The sequence below is a fragment of the Coenobita brevimanus genome, chromosome 97, assembly GCF_032717465.1.
Source record: "Coenobita brevimanus isolate Jiangsu-jjx chromosome 97, ASM3271746v2, whole genome shotgun sequence".
NCBI classification, from domain to species: Eukaryota; Metazoa; Arthropoda; class Malacostraca; order Decapoda; family Coenobitidae; genus Coenobita; species Coenobita brevimanus.
In genome coordinates, this window is record NC_137050.1 from 9,324,842 (window position 1) to 9,351,539 (window position 26,698).

The 26,698-nt window shown below is 41.0% G+C and overlaps 1 protein-coding gene across 1 annotated transcript in view; it reads right to left on the minus strand.

The window, feature by feature from the left end:
• Nucleotides 1-26,698, minus strand: part of LOC145413802 (phospholipid scramblase 2-like) — a 55,686-nt gene that overhangs the window by 26,663 nt on the left and 2,325 nt on the right. Inside the window, exons 2-4 of the mRNA XM_080283460.1 lie at nt 5,410-5,673; nt 2,760-2,870; nt 971-1,075 (exon numbers count right to left, since the gene is read on the minus strand). Coding sequence (XP_080139586.1) covers nt 971-1,075; nt 2,760-2,870; nt 5,410-5,641 — 448 coding nt within the window. The 5' untranslated portion in view covers nt 5,642-5,673. The remainder of the gene's footprint in view (nt 1-970; nt 1,076-2,759; nt 2,871-5,409; nt 5,674-26,698) is intronic.

Here is a 26,698-nt window from a genome sequence, read left to right on the forward strand (position 1 = left end):
TGGAATAAACTGTGCTCTCTTCAAATTTTGAAGATCCCTGACTCATAAGTTTGTTTCTCTGTGTAGGTGTTGTCTTTGTGCCTCTTGTGATGATATAAAAACCTTTCTTTATTGTTTTGGAATGCACTGTGTAGTGCATTCAGCAGATTCAGTATCCATATAGGGTTGATATACTGTATTCTGTTACTGACTTAAAGTGGCAGTTGTATACCAGACATGTTCTTGACCCAAGCTTGTGCCTGAATGCTCTGAGTGCACTTACCTTAAGAGCAAATTTGTTATCTAATTATATGTTCAGAATATGATGTAAATGCGATGTGTTGCATGTCACTCCTAGTACTTATGTAACCCCTAAATGTGAAACTGAAGTGTAATTTAACATTATGTGAAATGTTATTTGGTGCTCTTGTTGTGACTGGTGAAACTGGTAGGGTTACTTACTGTATCTGTAGTTTGGTACAGTTTATAACTATACTGCTTGAAGGTATGCTCAAGTCTGGAGCTATCTATATATGTCAATGCTGTTGTGGTCAGATGTTCTGGTAATATCATCAGCATATAAAATTGGCTGTTCACTGTGTACTGTAAGCAATTTATTTATTGCCAAGTAATCAGGATTTATAGGGAAAGAATATTCCAATTATGTAAGTCCCCAAAACAATCAACTGCATTACCGGCACTGCTGAAATGAAGTATCCAAGTACAGCATACACAGAATACAAAACAGTAAACCCTCCTTTACCTCAGATTCACATACATTACTACTGTTTTAGAATACAGAATGTATATTCATAATACTGTAATGTGGCCTGTTTATTAAGACAAGTGAACCTACAACAATCTCATCAGAGTTATAATATACAAGAACAAACCTTTAAAATGTAACAAATATGCAAATGACAAGCCTACTGCGAAGTATTGAGCTAAATATATCAAGTGTCAATAAAAGAAAACTGCATTATTACATTACCTTCTAGGAGTTCCACCTTCTGTTTGACTAAGAGCTGGTCTATCTGTGTAAGGTACTCCAATCCCGGCGGACAGTTGCTCACCACTGGTGCTGGCATCCAGTTACCTGCAGAATGTTATCATCATAACTATTTCCCACTGTCAAATGGTATAGGCAGGATCCTAATATCATAAAAGGAACGCATAATACTGAGAACTGTTAACATGTGCCAGTCGAATGAACCACATACAGTATGCATGCACTCATTTTTCAAGCCTTGGAAATTCTTGAGTTCTTTTCACAGGCAAACCATCCAGACTTTTTCTTACATATTCCTTCAATTGTTATGAAACAAAAGTGTTCCCCAGAACACTTTATATATCTATCTATCTATCTATCTCTATCTATCTATCTATCTATCTATCTATATATATATATATATATATATATATATATATATATATATATATATATATTTAAATAACAAAACAGAGGAAGGAAAAACAAGTTAATAAAAAAAAAATCCATACATCAGATTACTGGTGTCCTCCATTCATAAAATATGTGTAACAACTGGACTTGAAAAGCTGTAGGTTAACCATGTACTACACTGGGTGGTAACCATAGAACCAAATTATGGCGCCTGGTGGTTTAGTGAGTAATATTTCAATAAAGTTACACAGCTGACCTTTCTACAAATATACAAAGTGTACTGGTCCAGAAAAAAAAAAAAAAAAATTGGTTAAATCATGTATGAAGTGTACATGTATAATCTGTAGCTACTATAAACTACAGAACAAGAACTGACTTTACTGCACTTCAAATCAATATACAGTACTTTATCAGTTTCTCTTACAGATTACAAGTTCCTACATTGTGGGCTGTGCATCATTCACCCATAATCACTGCAGACATTTCCTTTTTAAATTCCTCAATACACAAGGTTTTCACATCCACCAGCCTTGTTTTTTTTACTGACATCACACAGGGTAAATGAATAAGCCACAGATTAACCTCCTGTGACAGAACTTGCTGGAGTTTATTCTAATTAGGACAGTTCCAACACTTAAGCTACACCATAAAAACGGCCTCCCTACAAAGATATACCATGCTGTACAGGTAATCATTAAAGGAAGCTTACTCTAGCTGCAGTCTCTGCATCACACTTAATATATTCCAAGCAGAAAAGTGTTTAAAGGATTTGTGTTCACAAGCTTCTGTGGTATGGAATAAGTACTCCATACAAATGAGAATATAAGTATGGATAACTGCAAAGATTAAGCCAAAACCATGACAGTGAAACTAAAACAAGCATTATTGCAGCCCCTTCACCTTAAATCTACTAAAGCTGGGTATTAAAAAATGCATGACTATGTGAGAAACCAAACAAGGAAAATGAATTTTGCAAGTCTGCTTTACTAAAAAATGTGTGGTTATTCTGAACGTCAGCTACTGTAACACAAAGATTTATGTTAGTCTGCTTCCTTCAGACATGCAGGGTTAGAAGTTAAGCCAGTGAAGACTACAGCACTGAATTTCCTAGTCCGCTTCATTCAACTATGTGTGAGTATACTGTCAAAAGCATCAACAAGGACAAGGGGTTAGCCTAGTTACATATTTCAAGCATGAATGGTTTTATGAGACGTTAATTTTAAGACAAGCAATGTTACCAGTCTGTCTTCTTCAACCATGCAAGGTTATAAGTACTGTATTGCATATCAACAAGGACAGGAAAGTTCATTAGTCTGCTTGCTACCAACATGCATAGTTACAGCTACTGTGGCTGCAAAAGTCAGACTAGGCATGATACCTGTCTGCCCCTGCTGTGGTGGGACTTGGCCATACGGAGCTGGGGGTTGCTGTCCATATTGTCCTGCGGGGGAACCATATGGGCCCTGGCCAGGCACTGGCCCACCATAACCTAGGGAACTCACCAGCTGTAGTTCAATGTAGTCCATACAACTGATGCATATAAAAGAAATACAGGCTACATAAATTATACAGTGCTTCTTTAACCTTTCTGCTGTGATTGGTGAACTTAGGTACTTTCATGAAAATAATACTTGTACCAAAATATTTTGCTCAACAAAGAGAAGTTCCTAACAAACTCATCTGGTGTTAGCCAAAACAAAATACCAAAGTACGGTACACCAGTAAAATATCATGGATAGCCTCCTTGCCTCTTGATGCACAATACTTGTTGCACAAGTCCATCAGCTTCCTGACATTCTTTGAAAAGAATATTTTCAGTGACCTCTTATGCCAAGTATATTATGCACAATATCCATCAACTTTTCTAATCCAAAAACTGCAGTTAACATAATACTTCTTTAAAAGTTTCAAAGATGATCAAATATCTGGCACTGTATACAGATCTAGTGCTTATTGCTAATACTTCAGCTACATCTGTAACAAAAGCTCATCCATCTTCTTGAATCTCAGCATTAACTTAACATGGTTGTTCTTTAAGTTAGATGAATGGAACAATCTTCACCAACCACTTGCATTAGCCAATTTTAAAACTTTTGCATACTGTACATTTCTTTAAGCAAAGACTTCAGTTTACTTCATACTAAATTAACATTGCTTCAAGAATCTCAGAGGATTTTACAGCCTCTGATCATTAAAATCGGGATAAGGCTTGCTGCTATAAATGGCACAATTTGAATGTGGAGAGGAAATGCTTATACTGTAACTGTACATACAATATACTACTGGTAATGTATACTGGCTACCTCAACCACATTCAAACTCATCTGAGAACATCTTTGAAATGAACCTGTATCAATGAGCGAAATAACCTTTCAACATTATCTTGCACACATACTGTATCTACTTTGTGAAACCTTCATATAAACTAAATACAGGACTGTCCTTACACAAGAATAATTCAACAGCGACTTAAAAGAATCATTATTATTATCACATACAAAATCCTGAAGTACCATCCCCTGCAAGAGTTCCATTCCTCCTCTTCACCTTCAGTAACCCATTACATCATACAGTAAACCCTCACTTCACCATAACCCGCTAGATCGGATATTCGATTTAACGAACACTTTGAGGACCCCTGGTCAAACTGTCATACAAATCGGACACCATCCATTAAATGGAATGAATCATGTGGACCTACCAGACAACTCAGGGCTCACCAGATACTTTTTTGTATTTAACGTATATTATCCGTTACCTGGGGCATAATGACACAGGCCTACTGGATTCTTCCTGTGTGCAGGGTGACTCAGAATGCAGTTACCAATGCTGGAAGCAATTTTTCCCACCCGCTTGGGCTAGTCATGAAGAAGTGCTACGACAAGGATGTGAAATTATGAGCTAAGTTAGTGTAAACTGGACATAGTTTTCATTTTTAATACAAGAATATGCTATTTTATTAATTCATTTTCCATTATGTTTGAAATCCCACTTCAGGGGAGGGAGCATAAACTTACCGGATCATTGGCTTTATCGGATCGGGCTTCGCCCCAACTGATTCAGCATAGAGAGGGTTTACTGTACACCATTAGCCTGGGTAAAGTAGCATTTAGTCACAATAAGCTGTTTGGGTAGGTAAGCAGTTACTTCTAACTAACTGTTACTCTTAAATACCAAAACTAGTGTAATACAATCATGAGCTACAAGATGTTAAACATGGATAATCACCCCAAATCAACGAATAAATGCATCTGTGACTGCAGTACAATATCTGTAACTGGTAATACAACACTTTATTTAAGAAGCTAAAAGCATTTCACTCTTGCTAACTAAGAACAATTAAACCTCAATATAACGGACTTCAGTAGACTGGAATTCGCTTTTTTTTTAAATCGAGGAGCTACTGGACTAAATTCTTATATACTGGAAAAAGTCCAATAAAGCCTGAAGCAGTCCAGACTGTCTGACTACTTCAGCTCTGTTCAACACAATAAGGTAAATAAAAGACGTGTTTATCGTGTACATTACAGTATTCATCATCATCCATCATTACCTAATCCAGTGTTGTACCATGAGGAGCATAGGAGCCTGGGGCTAGGCAAGTTGGTGCTGACATTTAAGATGAGAGTGACCAGCCTTTTTATACACATTTGATTGTTGTAGTGAATGTATAATACAGTACAGTACTGCAATGGTAGTGAAAACAGTTTAAAACTGTTGGTGTGATCCGGATTAATGTCTGATGTATTGGAAAAAGTCCAGGTTAGCAGGAGGAAGTCCGGATGAGGCTTTTAATGGAATTTTGCCTTTTTTGGAATGGCTTGGGTACCAAATAGTCTGTTACAGTGAGGTTTTACTGTACTTGGCAAAGTTATATGACATACAGTTATATATATATATATATATATATATATATATATATATTATATACTGTGTATATATGTACAGTACTGTATATACAGTACATATACTGTATACAGTATATATACGTATACTGTACCGTATATAAAAGCTGCCCAATATCCTACCTGCCATTGGTTGCTGAGGTGGTGGGTACTGGCCTGGTGGAGGATACTGTCCTGTTGGTGGATACTGTCCTGGTGGTGGGTACTGTCCTGGTGGTGGGTACTGTCCTGGTGGTGGGTACTGTCCAGGTTGTGGGTATGGTGCAGGTTGTGGGTACTGTCCAGGCTGGGGATACGGAGCGCTACCATAACCCGGTCCCTCGGGCATAAAGCCAATCTCTCCATGTTTACTCATAGTTCTGGTTTGCTTGTATACTGTACACTTCTCTGAAAAAAAGTGCCATATACTGTAGTATAGTATGGTACATATTAATGAGCTTTATTTCAAAACTGACAACCAATTCCTTTACAAAATTCCTTAAATACAAGTTCATTTTATGATGTAACTTTACAGTATAGTACCGTACCACAGTTGGAAGATAATACGAGGCATGGTTTAATTCACTGATGATCAGAGCAAATTGTCCATTAAGCAGTTATGTCCACTGTTAAGAATGCACTAACAAAACAAGACAATGTTGTATGCCTATAGTCTGGTCAAAAGTCATCATTTTAACAAAGGGGATTACAGGGTACTGCTATATTGTACATGTTGTCTAAGTCTGTTTGTTTGAATGCTGTTTTGTTTTTAGAATGTGCTTTTGTCATCACAATAGAGCTTGTATTCATAAGTTGCTGTATTTCATAAATAAAAAATCACAGCTTTCGTAGCTAGGCGATCAGCATTGCTGACTGTGAAGCTGTTGGCCTGTTAGCACCAGGGTTCAAATGTTGGCGCAGGGAGCTGCCACCACTAAACTCAAGTGTCCATCTACCTTCTGTGGACTGTAAGAAAAATGAGTACATATGGTAACACCTAGGGGAGATAACTGAAAATTGTTTTTCTTCCAGACACTAACACCCTTTGTATTTTCTGGGTGTTCTATGGCATTATCTCCCCAAATTAGAGGGGGTCTTCTCTATGGTACTTCCATCACAAATGCATCCTTATAGAATTTTAATTTTCATCACATAATTAATGGGGTTATAAAAGAGATACAAAATAGGGCTGTGGATGTTGGAGCGGCCCAAATGAGAAAAGGTGGTGTTTCGAAACTCCCTGTACTGTTGTTTGCAGATGATACGGGTTGCTCTAATGAGAGAGGGCAGTGTTTCGAAACTCCCTGTACTGTTGTTTGTAGATGATGCTGTGTTGTTAAATGAAGATGAAGGGGAGCTGCAAGGCTTGGTGGATGAGTTCGGGAGAGTGTGTAAGAAACGGAATCTAAAGGTGAATGTAGAGAAGAGTAAAGCTATGGTCTTTGAGAGAAATGATGTCAGTGAATGTACAGCGAGGCTGAATGAGGAGGAAATGGAAAATATGACTGCATATAAGTAGCCGTACTTGGGTAGCGTGACGAGTCAAGATGGAAATTTAGGGGGTGAAGTGCCTGAAAGGGTACAACAAGGAAGAAAGGTTGCTGGTTCCTTGAAAGCAGTGATAAAAAACAGGGATGTGTGCATGGAAGTGAAAAAGTTACTACATAACAGTTTTGTGATACCAACGCTAACATTTGGAAGTAAAGCTTGGATATTGTTGGAGGGACAGAAGTCAAGAGTGACAGCAGTGGAAATGAGTTATTTGAGAAGGGCATGTGGAGTCACATGGAGAGAGAGACTGACAAATAAGGAAGTGAAGGAGCATTGTGGTGTGGATGTGAATGTGATAGGAAGCGTTAGGTGAAACACACTGAGGTGGTTTGGCCATGTGGAGATGATGAAGTGAGAGACTAACAAGGAGACTGTATGTAAGTGAGGTGGAGGGGGGTAGAGGGAGGGAGACACCAAGGATGAGATGGGGGGATGGAGTGGAGAGGTACAGTATATGAGAGTGGGGGGTATGAGCTGGGAGCAGGGCAGTGAAATCGCAAGGGACAGGGTGACAAGGAGGTGCTTTGTTTGTGGCCACCCCTTACAGGATTACCGGTAAGGCATGTGGCAACAGGCAGATAGACAGATAGATAGATAGATAGTAATTAATGCACCTATTACACATAATGCAGGATCTTTACGCTGTGACAACTGGAAAATTAAGAGATACTGCCACCTCACGGCCTTTCTGGAACTAATGTACTTGACCCATTGACACGCATTATAAATGAACCAATGAGCGCCCTCCATAAACTCAACTTGAACTAACCCTTTGGCTTGCTTATTAAATTAACAAATGAGGACCATTAACAGAGACCCGACCCAACACAAAGTCTCCCAGGCTTACATGGGTGGGGAAAAGGTGAGCCATTTCAACATGGCCTCCTGTAACAAGTGTTGCCTCCATTTCTTCAAGGTCATCTCAATTTGTTAAGAAATAATGCAGTGAGTTTGAACTTTTTCCATCAACACACTGTAATACTGACTGTAGTAATGTGTCCGAATTGTGGCAATTTTTGCTGGTACTGGGAAGAAAAGCGTGTTTGGCAGGGCAGTGCAGTCACACTTGCGTGATTCGAAAGACATAAAAATGAAGAAAGTGCGGTTTTCAAACCAGCAATTTGAAAGTCACATTTTTGGAAAACTCACTTGCAGCCCTGGCAAATCTTGATGTACATTAATTTATGGTTAGACTGATCATGGCACCACTCCTCAGTGTTTGAGAACATGCACATCAGATGATGAGCAAGTGCCAGCTGGAGGAGCTTTTGGATTGAAGTCACTGGATATTGGTTTCAAAATCAAAAGCAAACTTGTGGGCAAGGGGTTGATGTTAAGGTTGACGAAACTCTTTTAGTGAGTGGAAAATATAACTATGGATGGAAGGTAACAAAAATTCAGTCATCTGAAGGGATTAAGCACAGCTCCAGGCATTGTTTTACTGTGCCCTTAATGGACACTGAACGAAAGGGAGAGCCAAGGAACCACAAGACACTACTTCCCATAATAAAACAGTAGTGATAAGTGGGTAGCATGCAGACAAGGATATATCCATCACATAATACACTCGTTCATGCGCAGACAACTAAGGTTTTGTGGCGCGATGCAAAGGAGTGGGTTAAGTGCCCTGGTATCCAGGTGAGATATCTTTGGCAGTACCATACCTATCAAGGTATTTTATCATAAAAAAACAAAATGAACATGAACTCCACTCCTTCCTGTTTCATGCAGCAAAATTATATCCCCCACAGTTGGCTCCATGTGGCAAAGAAGTGACGTGCACCACAATTCACATCCCTGGAAAGGGAAAGGGAAACATTCCCCCGAACTAAACCTCATTAGATCATATAGCCCTGCTTGGTGACAGAAGGGCACTACCCTTCCCAGCATGGCAGCTACTGGGCATGGCTCAAACTCAAGACCCCCCAGTCCCAAGTCTGACACTCTACCACTGAGTCACCCTGCCCCCAATCCCATCCCTGGAGTTGCCGAGACAACCAAATAGGCCGAAAACAACACCTCCCCAAGGTAAGCGCCTTTCACAGTTCTTCATGGACAATTTTGAGCTGCTCTGAAGGTTTGAGTTAGTGGCAGTTTGATGGTAAATGTCGTTGGGGGGCCTGGGGGGGCTTTGCCCCCCCCCCTCCAGTTGGGCCACATTCCTTCATTAGTCACACCATTTTCTTTATTTCTATGATGGATTTTACATTTTTTTTTTTTTTTTTTTTTTTGGGGGGGAGGCATTTTCTACCTGATGGTACAATCCCCTAAGGGGTGGCTGTTTGTCTTAGTGGCTTTACAAGGAGGGACACTAACCCTCCGCCAACCCACTTGTTGACATGAAGGGAACCTGTGTGGGTTGGTTATATGGTTACAACCCAATGCTGTAAATAGTTTCCTGGCTAACAGGAAACCATTAGCCTTGTCACTCAATGTAAAGCTACCTGAGATGGAAGGAAGAGCAATACTGTACAGTAAGAAGTGACTGGAAAGATGGGAGAAACAGGAAAAGAGGAGAGTAGACACAGAAAAAGGAGTAAGTAGTTAGGTTAGCAGCAGTAGATTTTAATTACAGTATTGTTTTTTATATTATTTTTTATTTTGATGTTGGTATATGGGGACGCTAACCATCCACTCACTCAATGTTGTGCTGCTCTCGGATGCCTGCCCTTTCCTTTCTTAATTTCTTCTTTCCTTCCTTACTCTTTTGTATTCTTTCCTTCATTCTTCCTCTTCCTTCTGTCTATGGGTGACTCTACACTGAGCGACAGGCTAAATGGTTTCCCGTACACCAGGAAACCATTTACAATGCTGGGTGGTAACTATCTGTCTATCTATCTATCTATTGCCAGACGCCATAATCCCGTACGGGGTGGCCATTTGACTCTGAGTTATTTGTTTTTCAGGGAGGGGCATTAACCCTCCACCAACCCACTTGACACGTAGGGAGCACGTATGGTTTGGTTATATGGTTACCACCCAGCACTGTAAATGGTTTCTTGGCTTATAGGAAATCATTTGGCTTGTCACTCAATGTAAAACCATCTGTAACGGAAAGAAAAGCATTAAGTAGTGACAGGAAAGATGGGAGAAATAGGAAGAGAGGAGGGCAGACACAGAAAAAGAATGATAAAGGCTAAGGAAGAAGTAGGCAGCACTACATCAAGTGAGTGGATGATGGTTGCCACCACCTACCACTATCCATATACCCAATTTATGGTGCCTGGTGGTCTAGTGGGTAAGCAAGGTGCTCCAGTCAGATTGAGCCAGTGCAGGTTTATATCCAAGAGGTGGTTGGGGTTTATTGCTTACATAATGCCACTCTGAGATGAATGAGGCTGGTCACTCTCATCTTAAATGCCAGGACCAACTTGCCTAGCCCCAGGCTCCTACGCTCCTCATGGGACAACGCTGGATTAGATGATGGATGGATGGATGTACAGTACTGTATTTTGACTGACTTTCAGGATTTCATTTCACACATGACTTCATCCCTCTACAGAGGTATGAGTTATTTGTCATGAAAATTCAATATCGACAGAAAAACATGAAAACCCTCCATTCCAAAAAAATAACAATAAAATAGCTGTACTTATGGGTGAAAAAATCGGTAACTCTGGCAGCCTGGATGATAACGTGACCTTGTATCCCAGGATAGGGGGTGAACAGCTCCCCACACAAACTCAAAAACTCATGTTACGGACACGAGCACCGCGGCTAAGCGCCTTATGCCGTTTGCTAACCTGTTACAGCTGAGTTTGCTATAAATAATTATGAAGCTACATGTACACGTACTATACGAACATTATGATTACTAATCAATCCAGATTAGACCATTGATCTCCACCCATGAGTTCCACTGATACGTCAGACTGAATGCTAGATGAGATAAGGCTCTTGAACACGCACACCACACTTTCTTGAAGTTGAATGTAATTACCTATACACAACAGTACTTTTATGCAAGCATTACGAGTTTTAACTTTTTGCCACTAGTCACTACTTTTAATCGTGTCATAATCCACGTGCAACATCAGAATCATTTACTCTCGGTTGCTTGTTTGTTTACCCTGCTGAGTCAGTACGCTGTGTTATTATAGTGTGTTCCGATTCTGGCGACGACTTGTGCTGGAACCGGCGGCAGTCCTCAGGAGGTCGGTATATAGTTGATTTACAGTGAACACTAAAATAATAATGACTAAAATTAGATTTCTTTTCAAAAGGTATTATTTCAAAATATCATTTATTACAGGCGAGGCACGTAAGTTTCAGTGCAAAAACTATAGACGCAACACTGAGTACATTGGACTATAAATAAAAACTACCAGTGTCGTTTGCTTTTGGCGTCTATCTGTCCATGCTTACAACAAACAAAATACTATCTTCTAATCATTTACGGGTCACAGTGAATGCTATCCTTTATTACCCTATCCCTAGTCCCTATACTTCCATGCCTGACCTACACACACTGGTACCAGTCGTCGTATGACGTGATTTCCGACGGTCTTTATTTAGAACTGTGAGCATTAAATGTAGCCATGGCCATCCTCCATGCCACGTTACAGCGCATTCAGTATCAAGGAAGAGAAACCAAACATACTTTACTCTCTGCTCGAATTTCACATATGGCTTGACGGATCGGGGGAAGTGGAGGCTTTTCTGCACTTCGCCTCCCTCCCCTCATGGCTTCTTTTGTTTTCCTTTGCGTCATCCTGGTGTAACGGTGGGCTGGACAGATAAAAGATGTGGGAAGCCGTAACAAAAATATGGAGGTAAATCAATCAATCAACAGAAGATGTGGGAGGCCGTAACAAAAATATGGAGGCAAATCAATCAATCAATAGGGACACAAGCGATGCAGTATGTGGCTACACTTGCCCAGTCTTTACATACAAAGTGTGAACGAGTGCCCAACTGAAAAAGCGAAGTATGGAAGTGTGTGTGTGTGTGTGTGTGTGTGTGTGTGTGTGTGTGTGTGTGTGTGTGACAGTCGGAGAGAATGCTATCTGGTGCGGAGAGAGAGAGAGAGAGAGAGAGAGATTAGGTGAAAGTGTGAGTGTGAAAGTAGGTGAAAATGAATGACTATGTGAGCGAGAAGGTGGGTGAATGATGTAGTCACTGAGTGTAAACGTGCGACTGTGAGTAATGTGTTAAAGCGAGTTTGTGAAAAATCGTGAATGATTTAGCATGAGTGTGAGTAACTGTGAGTGAGAAAATGAAAATAAGTGTGGAAGTACGCATCAGTAAAATAACGCCCGAGATCCGCTAAGACTGCGCGAACGTTTGCGTCGTAAACGTTCTTGGCGAGGAGGAGGAGCGAGTGCAAATAAGATTGTGCCATAAAGTTAATGCAACGTCAGTGAGTGAGTGTGAGAGATTGTGAGTGGGTATATCCCCTAATCTGCATTATACTGTCTGTTCTATAACCCGAATGAAGGAGAAAAAAGGGGGCGGTTACTATTCCTTTGTGTATTAGGTCAGGTTATGTTTAACTGATAATACCGAAATAAATTGTGGGAAATACTAGAGACATGGGGTCAAATACTGCTTTACACGAGTACATTAGGTCACCTCATGTCTCAACTGATAATACATGAACTGCATAAATAATATACAAGAGACTGATCTCCCCTTCACTGCTTATTTCCTATTTTATTCTGGGTACCGAACGGACGATTTTATGCAGCGCTGGGAAGAGGTCTCGTTGTGAAAAGGTCAGAAACTCAATTTAACCCCTTCAACCCCACTATGCTAAAATAAAAACCTCTGGCAGTAACAAGCATTTAAAAAGTTGTCCCCGGGCTGAAGGAGTAAGGATGCAAAAAATTAATCACCAAAGAAAACATATTAAGGAGTCTTCTAAAGCCACTATATGCATAATGATTGACAAAAATATCCAATCACGTCAGCGTAACATCAGAGGTCACTACCGCCGAATAATCATACATGGATACCAAAAATATATTGAAATTTTTACTTGGCACATAAATTATAAAATGAATAACAAAAATCGATAAATCTACAACTATCTACCTACTGCTAGCCAGACCCCTTAGTTCCGGATGGGGTGGCAACGAATAAACCGCCTCCAAGTCACCCTCTCCTCGGCCATCACGCTGCCCTCCTTCCAGTTCACTTCACCCTCATTCATATAATTATCTCTCAACCTTATCCCTTTACCTCATCATCGGTTTCTCTCTCCCTCTCTACCTCCCTTGCATACAATACTGTCATTATATCTTCACATAACTCCATACGCTCCTCTTAGATACCTTGCTCCATTTCTCTCTCTCTCTCTCTCTCTCTCTCTCTCTCTCGTTCTGTGTCTTCCCTTCAAAGTCCAAGCTTCACACTCATACCGCACGTTACAATGGAGATCACAATACCGTCGTACAACTCCCAGGCTCACCACTGAAAACAAATATACAGGTGAGCAAGAGGTGCGAGGAAGCTGATGAGAATAAGGGCTGTATTTTGAGTAGGCAGTGGAGGCTTCGTGACACCTGTTCCTAAGCGATATACTTTGCATCGCAAGGGTCGACATTTTCTTGCATGTTATTTATATCGTAATATCAGCATAGTCTACATCAATAACCACGAAAGACGATACTGCGGCGTCAAGAGCAGAATAAATCCCTAAGAAAGAGGTATATACTACGTGAGCCTCCTATGTCGGGCTCCGGGTGGCTCATAACGTGCCTTGTCTTGCCTTCATCTGTACTTGGGTTCGATCCCCGGGCGCACAATGAAGTGATTCTCGTGGTACAGTGTCTTACTCTCCTTACAAGTGTTTTAACGAGGCCGCACCCTGCCTGTCCACGATATACTCACGCAGGCTCTCACTCGCATTATCTATCAGCTCAAATGACTGTCGTCGTCATCATCATCATCATCATCATCATTAACGTGAAAGTCGTCCTCGTCATCCATAAATTAATAATAATAATAATAATAATAATAATAATCAACCTACTAACATTTGCCGCCTTATTACCGTATCAAAACAATGCGAGAGTGTGGACGGCCATCTACTTTTCTGCGACAGATTCCAAAGCATGAGATGACAACAAAACATGTCTGATACCGGTATTTTTTTTATTTGCCTCCTTACCCGACGAGGATGAAAACAAATCAGCGACAGGTAATCATTCAACAGTGACGAGAATAAATGTAATAACACTGACCTTCTGCTAAACGGGTTACTAGCATCCTCTAAGGGCAATAAAGGAGCCTGGTGTTACAAATAAAATATAATAATTTCGCCAGGGTTGAAAAAGTGAGTTGGATGAAGAGAAGAATAAATGAGGCAGGCGAGACTGTGGTTGGCATATAATGTGGGTGACACATGAGACACACTGCTGCCTGGTATGTGTGTGTGTGTGTGTGTGTGTGTGTGAGTTGCCAAGCTAAGGCAGGCACGGATGGCCTCTACCGCCTCCTATGTGATATAAGGTCGGTCCGCCCACCATCACACACACACACACACACACACAATGTATATATAAGGAAAAAAGATAAAATGATTGCTCAGAATAGGGATAAAAAAAAAAAAAAGCGCAGAAACAAGAGATATAAACAGCAAGAGAGCATCTGGGCTGGGAGGCGATTCAGAGTTCAACAAGTATATCCATTACTACATTCCACACTACACTCATAAAATGCCTGTAACTGGTGGAATAATGTAAAGGGTGGGAGGATGAACTGTGGTGCCGTATGATTAGGTATGTAATTACAGGTGGGAAGTGTGTGACAGAGTTTGACAGATGTAATAAATAATGTAAGTAATGCGTGACTACTAAGTTTATTGTGTAGTCGTTCTTAGCAAATGGATCTTCAAAATGGCAGCTGTAATAGGTGTAGCTCCTATTCGATCTGGCTTCCTGTATTGTCTTTGTTATGATTGAAGAGGAATATATCACCTACTTAACATCCTACGGTATCAAGGCCTTAAAACAGTACAGAGTAAGTCACTGCTCTCGTAATATACATGGTGGTCCATATATAACGCTCCTCTTCAACTCCGCAGGGCGATATCTTGTGTGTTGCGGGGACGGATCAGAGATATCGATGTCTATCCTCCATCATTTATGCATTTCCTACTCTGACTGTCACACCAACGTTCACACCAGCTGACTGAGCCGTCCCCATAACACATATCACCAGGTGGGTTTCTAGTGGAGCGCTATTTATGAACCTGTATTGCAAGCATTGGAATTTTAACCCGCAGCCAGACAGGATACAGCCTTGAAATCAATACAGACAAGCCGTGGCATCAACATTAGAGGAAAGTGGAATGCAACTCCTATCTTATGCTTTCTTAATCAAATCATTATCAATTTCATATTCACAATCTTATACACGACTTACTGACAAATGGAGACATGGCTGCACATCGTCCCTTTCAAATGCATTAAGATTTATGTAAAAAATAAAACATGCTTTATAATACACAAAGTAGGAACAAAACTACGTGAACTAGTCGATGTATTATATTGTGCTGGGAGTTACTACAGTTCTTTCACCTTAACTTGACTCAGAGTTTTGTTCTTTTGCAGCTTATTTCACGTAGATCAGTGGTAGAAAAAGACGGTACTACGGCTCTACATCCTTCCCACGGCACTTCTTTGTGGTGAACGTCATATTCTAGTGTTAAATGTTGCAACTCAGTATTCAAGATGGACAGTGGGCAGTTTTAGGCCAAGGCACTGTAAGAGGAGCATACCTTAATTTCACTAAGCCAGGCAGTATGTTACTCTTCCTACTTAAAGGCATTAGGATACGTTTGTGAAATGGAGAGAAAATAATGTGGGACGAGAGAGAGAGAGAGAGAGAGAGAGAGAGAGAGAGAGTTTGGTGTGGCGCAGTGCAGTGCAATGCAGTTCAGTTTCGTGTGACGATGTGGTGTGATGTGATGTGATGTGGTGTAATGTGTGGTGTGGTGTGATGTTGTGTGATGCGATATGATGTGGTGTGATGAGATGTGATGTGATGTGATGGGTGTGGTGTGATGTGATGTGGTGTGGTGTGTGGTGTAATGTGATCTGATGTGATGTGGTGTGGTGTGATGTGGTATGATGTGATGTGATGTGGTGATGTATGATGTGGTGTGGTGTGGTGTGATGTGATCTGATGTGATGTGGTATGGTGTGGTGTGGATGATGTGGTGTGATGTGGTGTGGATGATGTGATGTGATGTGGTGTGGTGTGATGTAATGTGACGTGATGTGGTGTGCTATGCTGTGATGTAATGTGGTGTGATGTGATGTGATGTGGTGATGTGATGTGATGTGGTGTGATGTGATGTGTGGTTTGGTGTGGTGTGATATGATGTAATGTGACGTGGTGTAATGTGGTATGAGGCAGTGCAATGGATGCAATGCAGTGCAATACAATGCACCTTAGTGTAGTGTAGTGTAGTGTAGTGTAGTGTGATGTGGTGCAGTGTAGTGTAGTGTAGTGTAGTGTGGTGTAGTGTAGGTGTAGTGTGCTGTAACGTGATGTGTTGGTGTGACAAGGAAGTTCTAATGTAAAGAAACACCTGTGTCATGATTAGCTCTCTTAATTTGCACACACACACACACACACACACACACACACACAACATTTAGGCACGTACCGTCACCTCATGCGGCCCCAGGACGTACATTTATTCATATCATTCTGACTAACAACATACGAGTTCATTTAAGCCAGGAAGGACATCTACGCTACATTCCTTTCACCTTAACCTGGCCAAAATTTGCGACCTTTTGCGGCATATATCACGTCCCTTAAGTCAGTGGCATACTAGGGCGATATTACGGCTGTACATCCTTTCCATAGCACTTCTTCCTGACTAGCACCATATTCCAGTGTTAACCTCTTCTTATAACTCAGCATTCGAGATGGAGGGGTGGCAATTTTAGGCCAGGTTAGAGTAAAAGCACTATAGTTGTGAAAGGGTTAATGAAGGCCATATCTAACCCCTCCAGTTAGAAAAGTCCATCCAAGTATAAACAGAAATAGTCTAAACTTAATAATGAAAAAATATGTCGCCGCAGTGAAGGGGTAAGGGGCTCTAACAGTTTTTTCCTTACGGTAATAACATCTTGTCATTATTTTTTTATTTGCTTATTTATTTATTCGTTTATTTATTTTAGTTTTAAGTTAACGTGAGGCAAAAAATAAAGAAGAGAATATTGAGGTGTAATGTGCTAAATATGGCACAAGGATATACATTTGTATTTTTATTTATGCACAGTGTATTCCGATTTAAGGTCAACAGAGGATGCAGAATGAGAGATTGACCAGAAGAGTGTAGGTGAGTGAGGTGGGGTGGGGGACAGAAGGAAAGGGAGACCAAGGATGAGATAGAGGGATGGAGTGGAAAGATATATGAGGAGAAGCGTGAGTTGGAGGGAGGGCAGCGAAATGGTAGAGGATAGGGGGACGTGGAGGCGATCTGTCTGTGGCCACCTCTTACAGGATTAAGGTATCTGGCAATAGATAAATAGATAGACAGACAGACAGATACATAGATATTTAAGTGCAGGAGATACGAAAAGCACACACGAGAAAAACAAGACGTAATAGGGAAATTAAACAGGCAAGGAAGAGATCTTTAACATACTCCTAAGCCGGCGATAATAAGGTTCCTACAGAAGAACTACGAGATAGCTACATACTATACTCTTTTCACCTCAACTTGTCCCAGATTTTCAATATGCAGGCAATCTGATGTTGCTCAGAGGCAGAAAAAGACAATACTGTGGCTCTGCATTCTTTCCATTGCACTTCTTCGTAACTATAGCCCTTTTACCTTAACTTGGTTCAGGTTTTTGTCTTGTTGCAGCTAATTTCACTAAACTATGGGCTAAATAAGGCAACACTATGGCTGTACATCTTTACAAAACACTTTTCATGACTAGCATCATATTCTTGTGTTACTCTCTTCCTACACCTCGGCATTCTAGATGGAGAGACAACAATTTTAGGGAAGGTTAGGGTAAAAACGGTACAATATCATATGACATCGTTAGTCTATTGTTACAACTCAGAATTCAAGATGGACAGATGGCAAATTTAAGCTAATAGTAAGGGGCAGTAAAGACTCCATGTGGGGAAACACGAACGGAAATACGTGGGTAACTGCGCTGCGTATTTTAACTAAATTACAACAAAACCTTACACACCACCACCACCGTCACAATTATCATTTAGTCTTCTCATCTAAAGAAGAGGTGAGGTAAGATTCAGAAACGAGGAAGGAGAGTAAGAAAATAAACTAGCAACAGAACGTCAAGCAAAATGAGCACATACTCACACATCACCGAGGCCGCTGAGATAACGTGTTGCCCAAATTAAGAACTAGATAAGCTTGAGAGTCCAACCACCGTCTATACTCCTTTTACTTTAACTTGGCCTAATATTAACACCTCTCCATCTTGACTACTCAGTTATAGCAACAGATTAGCACTATAATATGCTGGTCACGAAGAAGTGCTACGAAAAGGATGTAGAACCGTGTCTTTTTCTGTCGCGGGGCTACCTGAAGTAAGCTCCAAAGGGACAAAAATCTGGACCAAGTTAAGGTGAAACAACTACAGTCCCAGCGACCCATGTTTCCCTGGGCAGTATGCTAGGCGGCGAAGGAGGTTTCGTAGCACCTCTTCTTTATCGATTTATTTTGCATATCATAGCCTATCTCATATGCTCTTGTACGTTATTTATATCACTTCAAGATCGACACGGTTCGCATTAATAACATACAAGATACTATGTCAAGTGGAAAATAAATCGCTAAGGAAGACGTGTTACGGAATCTCCAAAGCCACTCAGTAAGATGCCTATGCTCTTTTCACCTACACCTGGCACTGATTTTCGTCCTTTTACAGCTTATAACACGCAGTTTAATGACAATGCTACGGCTCTACATCCATTCCACAGCACTTCTTCGTGACAAGCATCAGATTCTAGGTGTTCATCAATTCCTACGACTGGGCATTCAGGATGGACAGACGGCAATTTTAGGCCAAGACCCGTATTCTCGTCGGAAAAGGAGGCTCCTAACACCTCTCCCTAACCGACTTATTTTACTTATTACACTTTACTACCTCGTGTTATAAAATTCCTTCTAATATCGCCATACTCTGGATGAATAATGTGCAAAAGGATATTAACTAGCCGTATCCATAAAATAAATCGCTAAGGAAGAAGTGCTGGGGCCAAAGTTACAGTAAAGAGAGCCACGTTTCCCTGCCTGACTCCTGCTCGTGGTGGTTGTGGTGGTTGTGGTGGCCTCGCGTGACTTCCCAGTGGCGTGTACCTGCTCTGACCACCCCGTCCTTGAACCACGGGATGAGGAGCTTAGGTTATTTTGCTGCGATGGTCCTTATTGCTATTGTACTTACCCTACCTCCACCACCTTCATCATCGCTTTCTGTCCTCCCCTACCTGTACACTTTCTATCCTCCCCTACCTGTACACTTTCTATCTTCCTCTACCTGTACACTTGCTATCCTCCCCTATCTGTACACTTTCTGTCCTTCCCTACCTGTACACTTACTATCCTACCTTACCTGTACACTATCTACCCTACCCAACCTATAGAAAAAAGAAAAAAGGAAGAAAGAAGGGAAAAAGAAAAAAAGGGTGATAGATAGAACAGGAAGAATCTCTCGTACTGAATGGGCTATACAAATTTGTATCTATCCCCCCCCCCGTTCGAAAAATCTATCCAAAGCAAAAAATACACATATCTGAAGGTGGCATTAAACAAAATATGAAAAAAAAATATGGAGAAACATCGCTCAGGAAGCCATCGATCCCGTTTTTTATTTATTTATTTATTTTTTCAGGGATGAGGGTTGTATGTGAAACGGTGCAGGAGCTCCCTAGGTCTTGAGTCCTGCTCTCACGACGATTTTATTCAGCTGGGAGAGATAGATAGAGAGAGAGAGAGAGAGAGAGAGTGGCAGTCGTACGCAGGGTCTATTTTAGGCTACTGGCTTTCGAGATTTCGTAACGCCCCTTCCGTAGCGATTTACTCTGCATATTACACTTTAAAATTCCCTTGTATGTATATAATTTATACCGTACTGCTTTAATATCAACATAATCTGCATCAGTAGCATAAAGTAAGAAGATACTGAGGTGTCCTGTGCAGAACAAATCCCTAAGAAAAAGGAGTTACGATATTCCAGATGTAATGTTTGAAACAAAGCGCATATGAAGAGGAGTCATGACATTCCCCAAACCACTCATACGCCACTCAGGGCGATAACGTAATCTAGGGGTACTTCCCACACCGATACCTCACCCCTTCAGTACCATGACGCCTTCACGTGCTGGCACCGATAGGACAAGGTGGTGGAGCTGCCCGGTTATACACACGTCCCTTAATCCCCTCCCTGTCCCCCGAAAGTATGATGGTGAACTGCGGCAGGACAACTTCGGCCTGCGGTCCACCGGGCTCACTAATACGAGTGCTACTGTTCCTCCTACTGTTGCTGCTGCCACCACTACTACCAACTACTACTGTCTGCAACTACTAGGACTACTACTACTACTACTACTACTGCAATGTTTTATTCCCGTCAACACCAGCCGATTTTATTTTTGAGTAAGTGAGGATCTTTGTGGCCAAAGGGAAATAGTCTCCATTAATCACTTCAGTACCCAGCTCTCTTCTTCTTACCTCCCTCAGGCGATTTTTTTTTTTTTTTTTCACAGCTTGAGAGACATTTTGTAGTGAATAGGTTAACCACTCATGATAAAAATCCATATAATCAAATCTCGCGACTACGATAAAATCCCTTCATCTCTCGCTACTAATAAAAAACTTTAATTCTCGTTCGTATAATTTTAAAACGTAATTAATTCTAGCTAGTTCTATAGAACCCCCTTTAATTAATTTTCGCTACGACGATAAAATCCCATATAATTAGTTCTTATTACTATGATAAAACCCCACTAATTAATTCTCCCTATCTCCAGACGATCTCATTCGGCTTCAGATGATTTTTTCAAACTGGAAGAACCCCCCCCCTCTCTCTCTCTCTTACCCTTACAGTGGCAAAAGTAAGGCGTAACAAAGTCGCCCGATGCTGGATGGACTGAAGTTAATGAAATAAGTAAAATATAAATACATATAAACCATCATTTATCCATCCCTTCAGCACGACAGGTTTCCTCACAGCTGAATAAAATCGTCCGGTGGTTGCAAAGAATGAAGTAAAGAAAAATCACCGTACTGAAGGGTTCAACTTTTCCTACAATGATTTTGTTTATTCTTTTTTACCAGCAGACGATTATTCTCCAACTTAGGTGAGACTCTAAGCGCCGGAAGTGTTGAAAATAGCCTTCATCAATTTCTGTGACAAGAAAGATCCCCAAAGAACCGGGTATTATAATAATAATAATAATAATAATAATAATAATAATAATAATAATTCATGTGCAGTGAATCCTTGAATGCGAGGCCTGGAAAGAGGGGGGGGGGCTAGGAATGCGACTGAAGAGTTGAGGGGAAGGATGGACTGAGGAGGGGTAGACTGAGATGGTCTGGGCATGTCGAGAGGATGGAAGATGACATTTCGGTGAGGATGGTGAGAAGTGTGAATATCCGAGAAAGAGTTGCATGAAGCAGACCACAAAAGACCTGGGACGAGGTCATAAGGTATAACCTCAGGGATACGGGACTGAACAAGGAGACTGCTAGAGATCGAGCAGCGTGGACAGCCGACATCAGGAAACCAAGGCCGACGCAGGCAAGCATGTTGGAGCCTTTATAAACGATACGAACGAACGAACAACAACCATAACAATCGTTCCACAATAACAAAAAAAAAAGCGTTATGGCACTTAAGATATTAGCCCCTTCAGTTCGATCACGTATTGTCCATTCTTGCTACCTCCAAACGCTTATTCATATTTGAGAGGGGTCTCTGCCAGTGATGAGGTTAATGAAGGCAGGATGTAACCCTTCCAGTTCCAAAAGTTTCCCTAAGCTGAAAAAAAGAAGTCTGAGATAAAATACATGCAGTACATAATCTACTACTATAACTACTACAATTGCTACTACCACTATTAATGATGATGATGATGATAATGGTGATGAAAACCAGGCCGATGCAATATACAGATAAGGCTAATTCCCACCTACGGTCTACCAAACCCCTCTTTCATAAAACACACACACACACACACACACACACACACACACACACACACCGTAGTCCACCCCTCTCGATAGCCTTATCTTATTGTGCCCTCTTATCGCGTGCCATAAACCCCCCAGCCACAAGGGCGTCGCCGTGTATTTATTTATGGCAAGAGGTGTTGCTTAAGATGTTTATTATTATTATTATTATTATTATTTTCTAATTTCTTCTTTTCCCTCTCCTTCATTTTTTTCTGCTTCTTCTCGTCTTCGCCCTCATCCTCCTTCTTTTCGTCTTCCTATTCTTCTCCCTCTCCTCCACCTTTGTTACCCTTGTCTTATTCTCGCACTGTAGTCAAGGGCCAGCCCAACCAGACCCACTGCCCTTCAATACGATGCCGTTTTCTGTTGTCTTGCTACCCCCAAACTATTTTATTTTGCCTCACTCCTTCACTACCATGGTTATATATATATATATATATATATATATATATATATATATATATATATATATATATATACCGAATATATACAGTATATATATTCTGGCTGCCTCCAGACGATTTTCCTTTTGTTTAGGAAGGACCTCCAGTAATGGAGAGAGAGAGAGAGAGAGAGAGAGAAATGAGGTTACCTTTGTGTAGCCTATGTGAACGGAACTGTCCTCAAAACAAACAGACAACGGTAAATAAATAAATACATACATAATAAAGACTAAGCAAATATACCATCAACAAATGAATACATAAATAAATACTGACCATTACAGTACAGGTGTGTACCTTTCACACTATCTGATATCGTTATTCACAGCAGAGTACAGATAACATTAGAGTTTATCTGTATCTCGCGTGACGCTAAGGAACACGCAATCCCTATATGTAGTTTCCCCCTCTCCCCCTTATACTATCAGGATTAGGTTGGCCTTACATAGATCCATTCATCCGTCTAATTACCTGTCTATCTATTTGTCCGCCTATCTGTCCTTCTGTCTATTTGTCTATCGATCTATCTATCCATCCATCCAAAATGATAGAATAAAAGACAGTCCGGTTGGGCTGGGTATCACTGAGCAATGATTAATAACGAAACTGTAGTAAATGATGATGTGGTGGTCCTGTTGGTGATACTACTGCTGCTGCTGCTGCTGCTGCTACTACTACTACTACTACTACTAATAATAATAATAATAATAATATAAAAATAAAAACAATAATAATAATAATAATAATAATAATAATAATAACAGACGCTTGTGATGTGGTAGAAGTGATGATGATGATGATGATCCTTCCGTTCTTTTGTCGGAAGGGTGGTACGGGAAGTGAGTGTATGAGGTATGATGGAAGGACATATTTGCGTTCATAGTAATGGTGGTGATGAAGGTAGTGGCGATGGTAGAGGTACAGACAATGGTAGTGGTGATAGTGGCTGAGATATAGCAATAGGAATGGTAGTGATCATGACAGTGGTAGTAGCAGTCATAGTGGTAATGATAATGACGGTGGTAGTTGTGATGATGGTAGCTGTGATCCTGGTGTTACTGAAGAAGAATACTGTGGTTGTGGCAATGATGGTCCTCGAGATACTGGTGATGATAATGGCAGTAGTGATGATGATGATGATGATGCCGGTAGGCTAGTCGTGGCAATGATGATGAGGATGAGGATGTTGTTAGTTGTGATGATGATAACGAGGATGATGATGATAAATGTGAACATCCATCCTAAGCACACACGTACGGTCCACTACAAACAACACAATAACGCACCATCAAATATTCACCAACACAACACATCGACCTCCACCTTAAGTTACTGAGGTGTTTACGTAACCGACTGGCGAGCGTACACACACACACACACACACACACACACACACACACACACACACACACAGTAGTATGGTGGTCGTGAATCAGAATGGAAGGGATGGCGTGCAGTTTATCATGACGCATCATCCCGTGTTTAAATCCCACTACTACTACTAACTCTCTCTCTCTCTCTCTCTCTCTCTCTCTGTATTGCTGTACCCGTCAACCCTGCCAAGGCCACACACGCCCGCCAGTCAGCAGCCTCCGTCCCTCGCCACACTAGAAACTAAACACGTAACAAAATGCTTCATATCATGTTTCAGAATTTAAGAGATCGCTAACGATAATTTATTATTATTATCATCATCATCATTATTATTATTATTAGATACGCCACCAGTCCAGGCATGCCTCACACAGCCTCCCTTCCTAACCTCATTAGGGACTAACACGCTGTACGGTATTTCGTGTTTCAGTATGTTACTGATCGCCAGCAACGATTTATTCTTTCTCCTGAAGGAGATATCTGGAGGAGACCAAGGATGACGTGGAGGAACGGGATCTAGATGCTAATGAATGATGGTGGTGTGAGTCGGAGGGAAGGCAGCCTGATACAAGACGAGAGAAGGATGTGTTCGTGGCCACCTTCTCCCGGATTAAAGCGTCTGACTACAGATGCACGGGATATATTTAGCTGTAGTAACTCGCAAGTCCATCTACTCTAGGCCACACACGCTCGTCCCTGCCCCACGAGGAACTAACGACTAGACACACAGCAGGGAAAATACCAAATGTTAATGAAGATTTGGAGGGACCAGTGACGAATTAACTGGGAGAAACAGAAGTGCGAATCATGTCCGTTATGCAAACTGGCCTCCATTAGTTTTCCATGTTGGGCAAACTGGCCTCTATTAGTTTTCTCGGTTGTGCAAGTTTCCCTGTTGTGCAAACTGGCCTCCATTAGTTTTCCCTGTTGTGCAAACTGGCCTCCATTAGTTTTCCCTGTTGTGCAAACTGGCCTCCATTAATTTTCCCTGTTGTGCAAACTGGCCTCCATTAGTTTTCCCTGTCGTGCAAATTGGCCTCCATTAGTTTTCCCTGTTGTGCAAACTGGCCTCCATTAGTTTTCCCTGTTGTGCAAACTGGCCTCCATTAGTTTTCCCGGTTGTGCAAACTGGCCTCCATTAGTTTTCCCGGTTGTGCAAACTGGCCTCCATTAGTTTTCCCGGTTGTGCAAACTGGCCTCCATTAGTTTTCCCGGTTGTGCAAACTGGCCTCCATTAGTTTTCCCGGTTGTGCAAACTGGCCTTCATTAATTTTCTTTATGCAAATTGGCCTCCATTAGTTTTCCTTGTACAAACTGACCTTCATTAGTTTTCTTTGTGGGTTGCTGAAGATGGAGTAGTGAGAGTACCGTGTATTCCTCCCTCTCTTCTTTAACATATCAAGACCATGGATGTTCCACAATTTTCGCTAGAGCCACACAGTTTTTGTATCTATCTTTGGTGAGCTGCAAAAGACAATGATCAGGATATTTTTCTTTTCTTTTTCTTCATAGTAAAATGCCTGTAGTTAATGCAGTTTGTAAACGATTGAGTGATTTTTCCTTTTCTCCTTTTCTTTGAAATTCAGTTTATGAACGCTGTGTAAGAAATGGGAGCCACCGAATTTCCCCGCTTATCGCACATTATGGTCACTCGCTAATGATTAAACTGTGACCATTCCCCCCACCCTCTATCTCTCTCTTATATTGTAAGCTGCAATTACAGCACACACACACACACACACACACACACACACACACACACACATATATATATATATATATATATATATATATATATATATATATATATATATATATATATATATATATATATATGCACGTATATCACAGTGACAAGAGTTAACCACTAAGCCACTATCGTTTACCCATTTCAGTTTGCCAAATGGTTTCCTGTAATACATAAAACAACGTACTGCGTCATGTGGTAATCATATAACCACCAGCTGAAAGCCAGATAGTCTGCGTTAAGGCGCTCCAACCGCATGTAACGGGGGACATAGGGCTTCAAAACTGAACTGAATGATTGGCATTAATTGCTGACATGTTACACTGGGATGTCTGACTATATTCATTTTACTCTTTCCATCCTCAATGCCCTCTCTCCAACTTGAAAGCTGAGCTGTAACAATAGAGTAGCACCTGAATATAATGCTAGTCACGAAGAAGTGCGATGAACAAAAAGATGCAAGGTCAAAATACTGCTTTATTCTGCTATGGACCTGCGCGTTAAGCCACAAAGGACGAAATATTGGGTCAAGTTAGGGTAAAAGGAGTATAGTAACCCTTGACCTTATATCTGTGTGGACTCCAGCCAACTCCTGGTCCTTACTGTCCTGGGCTCGCATTCTCGCCAGTCAAGGAAGCTCCCTAACATTTCTTTCTTAGCGATTTATTTTGAGCAATAATGAGTACTATCCTTTTGTACGTCGCCGTTTAAGGAAGCTCCCTAACACCTACTCCACTGAGATTTATTTAGGATAATGGAGGTCAATATCATTTTGTACGTTATTTGAGCAGGGTATGGCTATTTTGGAAGGATTTATGTAACACACGCGAGGGCAGTAAGGAGTTATAAACAAAATAAATCGCTTGGGAAGAGGTGTTAGGAAGCTTCCTGAACCGACGGGAATATGGCCCCTGATGGGAAAATACTCGGAAAAGATGAACAGAACAAAGGGGTGTGTACATTACCATCCACCACAATGCTACGGTAGTTTTGCTTTAACCTAGCCGGGATTTTTGTCTTTTTGCTGCTTACTTCATGAAGCTCGTTGGCAGAATACACTACACTAACTCTACTGTACATCCTTCCCACTACACTTCTTCATAACTAGCAGCATATTCCAATGTTACTGTTTTGCTA